Source organism: Bos javanicus, chromosome 7 (assembly GCF_032452875.1).
Source record: "Bos javanicus breed banteng chromosome 7, ARS-OSU_banteng_1.0, whole genome shotgun sequence".
Classification (NCBI taxonomy): Eukaryota; Metazoa; Chordata; class Mammalia; order Artiodactyla; family Bovidae; genus Bos; species Bos javanicus.
The window spans coordinates 9,692,229-9,696,389 of NC_083874.1; the positions used below are offsets into that span (position 1 = coordinate 9,692,229).

General features: G+C 38.7%; 1 protein-coding gene across 1 annotated transcript; it reads right to left on the minus strand.

Annotated features, from left to right (window-relative positions):
- Positions 1–1,597: 1,597 nt before the first annotated feature.
- On the minus strand, positions 1,598–2,601 carry LOC133251836 (olfactory receptor 7A17-like). Its single transcript, XM_061424613.1, has one exon. The coding sequence runs from the start codon at positions 2,534–2,536 to the stop codon at positions 1,598–1,600; it is 939 nt and encodes a 312-aa protein (XP_061280597.1). The 5' UTR covers positions 2,537–2,601.
- Between the last annotated feature and the right edge of the window lie 1,560 nt (positions 2,602–4,161).

Genomic DNA, 4,161 nt, shown 5'->3' on the forward strand with positions numbered 1-4,161 from the left:
AAAGCAGAGATATTACTTTGCCAACAAAGGTCCGACTAGTCAAGGCTATGGTTTTTCCAGTGGTCATGTATGGATGTGAGAGTTGGACTGTGAAGAAAGCTGAGTGCCGAAGAATTGATGCTTTTGAACTGTGGTGTTGGAGAAGACTCTTGAAAGTCCCTTGGACTGCAAGGAGATCCATCCAGCCCATTCTAAAGGATATCAGTCCTGGGTGTTCATTGGAAGGACTGATACTAAGGCTGAAACTCCAGTACTTTGGCCACCTCGTGTGAAGAGTTGACTCATTGGAAAAGACCCTGATGCTGGGAGGGATTGAGGGCAGGAGAAGAAGGGGACGACAGAGGATGAGATGGCTAGATGGCATCACCAACTTGATGCACATGGGTTTGGGTGAATTCCAGGAGTTGTTGATGGACAGGGAGGCCTGGCATGCTGTGATTCATGGGGTTGCAAAGAGTCAGACACGACTGAGTGACTGAACTAAACTGAACTGATGCTTTCATTTACTTCAAATAAAAACCCAGGAGCAGAATTGCTGAGTCCTACTGTAAATATGTTGGCTTCCCAGGTGGCTCAGTGGTAAAGAATTCACCTGCCATTGGAGGAGATACAACAGACTTGAGTTCTTCTTGACCAAATTCTTCTTGATCCCTGGGTCAAGAAGATTCCCTGGAGAAGAAAATGGCAACCCTCTCCACTATTCTTGCCTGGAAAATTCCATGAAATCGGGAGCTTATAGGACTAAAGTCCATGGGGTTACAATGAGTGAAATACGACTGAACGACTAAACAGGCACACATACCCTGTAAATATTTATACTTTTACAACAGATAATCAAGATTTTTCAAAGTGTTGGGTCATTTTTTCATCCTATGTAAATATATAAGAATTATACTAGTTTTCTATACCTCTGTATTATTTATTAATATTTTTGTGGATAACATATTCTCCCACAAAACTTAGACAAAGTACACATATCAATTATCTTAAAGTTTTTGTGATTCAGGAATCTGGCCATGACTAAGTTGGGTTCTCTGAGCCCTGGTCTCTCACAGGGGTACAATCTACCTCTCAGTCATTGTAGGAGAGCAGATGAAGATTATTGTAAACTACATCAGTTGGTGACTCAAGTTGCTTCTCCTATTGTTGATGTGATCTAGTTACAAATTGGATTAACCCAAACCCTGGCCATTAGTGTACAGACTCCAATATGTCAAATGACTTGTCAACAGAAGATCATATGAAGTACAGTTACTTTCACCTGGTAGAGAAAGCATTGCACAATTTCTTCAGCAATCCTGTATTATTTTAAGCATTACATTTCCTGTATTACATATTATACTTGTGAAAACTTACGCAGTAGGTTCTATTTCCCACACTAAACCCAGAGAATATATTAAGAGATCAAAATTTTAAAGAAAACACAGGAAGAAACCATTGCCTATATATGAAAAATGAAAGAAATTGAACTCTTTAAATAACTTAAATTTCAAATTATCTTTCTGGTCACTGATAATATTAATCATGATTAGGATCTCTTAGGGTTTTGAGGACTGTTACTCATGAAAAAGTCTCTATCTTCAGACAAATATTTCCCTTATACCAAGAATGTTTCTCTACTGAAGAGTGTTTTAAGGGCTTGCTTTATGTCTTTGTTTTTAAGACTGTAGATAAAAGGGTTCAGCATGGGTGTGACCACAGTGTACATCACTGAGGCTACTGCAGTTGCCCTGGAGTTTTGTGTGCTGGCAGAGCTAAGATACACCCCAAGGCTTGTACCATAGAACAAGGAGACAGTTGAGAGGTGAGACACACATGTGGAAAATGCTTTATACTTGCCCCTTGTGGATGAAATTTTCAAAATAGAGGATACAATCTTAGAGTAAGAAAAAAGGATACCAGTGAGTGGAACAATAACCAGAACTCCACTTGCAAAATATATCATCAGGTCATTGAGGAAAGTATCAGAACAAGCAAGCTGAACCACCTCATAAAGTTCACAAAAAAAATGGTGAATTTCCAATTTTGTGCAAAAAGAGAGTCGCAAAATCATTAAGCCATGTAACAGAGAGTCGAGGACACTCACTAACCAGGATGTCAGAAGCAGGAGGTCACAAAACTTAGGATTCATGATGATCAGGTACTGCAATGGGTGACAGATGGCTACAAACCGGTCATAAGCCATCACAGTCAAGAGGATGTTGTCTAATATCCCAAAAAGCATGAAAAAATACATCTGTATGATGCAGCCTTCATAGGTGATAACTTGACTCTGAGTCTTGATGTTCCACAGCATCTTTGGGATGGTGGTAGAGGTGAAACAGATGTCTGAAAAAGATAGGTTGAAGAGAAAGAAATACATGGGTGTGTGGAGGTGGGAATTAGTGATAAAGGCCAGGATGATGAGAAGGTTCCCAATGAAGGTGACCAGGTACATGAACAGGAAGAACCAAAAGAGGAGAGGCTGCAGTAATACTTCCTCTGAGAGTCCCAGGAGGATAAACTCTGAAATACAAGTTTGGTTTCCTACTTCCATGTAGCCAATGAAACTGCAGAAATAGAAACAGGAACAGTGCAAATTTAGCTGAAAGAAGCCATCAAGAGATGGTACGGGTGGGTGGAGGGAGGGGGGTTCGGAATGGGGAACACGTGTATACCTGTGGTGGATTCAGGTTAATGTATGGCAAAACCAATACAATATTGCAAAGTAATTAACCTCCAATTAAAATAAATAAATTTATATTTAAAAATAAAAATTAAAAAATGAAATAAAATACAGTGGGTGAAAAAAAAAAAAAAGAAATTAACAGAGAAGGAAGCAAGATGTTCTTCAGTAGGTGAACGTGAAATCATTCAGTCGTGTCAGATTCTTTGCAACCCTGTGAGCTGTAGCCTACCAGATTCCTCCATCCACGGGATTCTTCAGGCAATAGTACTGGAGTGGGTTGTTATTTCCTTCTCCAGGGGATCTTCTCAATCCAGGGATCGAACCGAGGTCTCCTGCCTTGCAGGCAGATGCTTTACCATCTGAGCCACCAGGGAAGCCGATTGGATAAGTAAACTTGGGCACATCCAAACAATGCACTACGGTGTCACTGAGTCCTCCTGCATCTGAAGCAGTTGATAGGGCCAGCAGAAGTCTTCTATAGGATAAATCTATTAGTTTGCTTTCCTCTGAGAATCTGGTTTTTAGTTCAAGTATCCTAATGGAGAAGCCATGTCTACTGGGATCTCAAGAATGAGCCAGACATGAAGCAGGGAACTGTACAAGTCTTCTTCTATGTGCATGAAAAGAGATAGAAAATACAGAGAAGGAGAGAGAAATGGAATAGACAAAAAGGGAGGATAAGAAGCAAAAGACTGTATTTCACTGAAAGAAGAAACGATGGGGAATCACTTTCTTTGGGTGATAGCAGTATTATACATCTATCTTATAGCTCCCTGAATGCCCCCAATAATAATAATATTAATATCCAACTAGAAAAATATTTTCAATCTTTATGACCTAAAATTATTCATAGTCTCACACTACCATTTATCCTCACATTACTATTTATCTGTTTAAATAACATGTATAATACCATATATGAAACAAGTCACCAGTCCAGGTTCAATGCACGATACTGGATGCTTGAGGCTGGTGCACTGGGACGACCCAGAGGGATGGTACAGGGAGGGAGGAGGGAGGAGGGTTCAGAATGTGGAACACGTGTACACCTGTGGAGGATTCATGTTATTCATGCTGATATATGGCAAAACCAATACAATATTGTAAAGTTAAAAAAGAAAAAAAAAGATCAATTAAAAAATTTAAATATATATAGTAAAATTTATAGAATTAAAGCAAAACATTTTAAAGCTTTTTTTTTTCTTCAAAATCTAGTGACCTGGGAAATGTTTTGATAGGTTAAACTGTTATTTTTAAAATATTGCTGAAATGATAGTGAATTCTAGCGATAATTTCAGAAAGAAATTACTTCAATTCCCCACAATGTTTCCAGAAAGTAGAAACAGTTAAGATACTTTCTAATTCATTCTGTAAAGCCAGCCTTAACTAACAGAAAGCTATGTAGACATATTACAGGAAAAGAAAGCTGCAGATCAGTATAACTCACAAATATAGGTACAAAGGTCCTCAACAAAATATTAGCAAATCAAAAC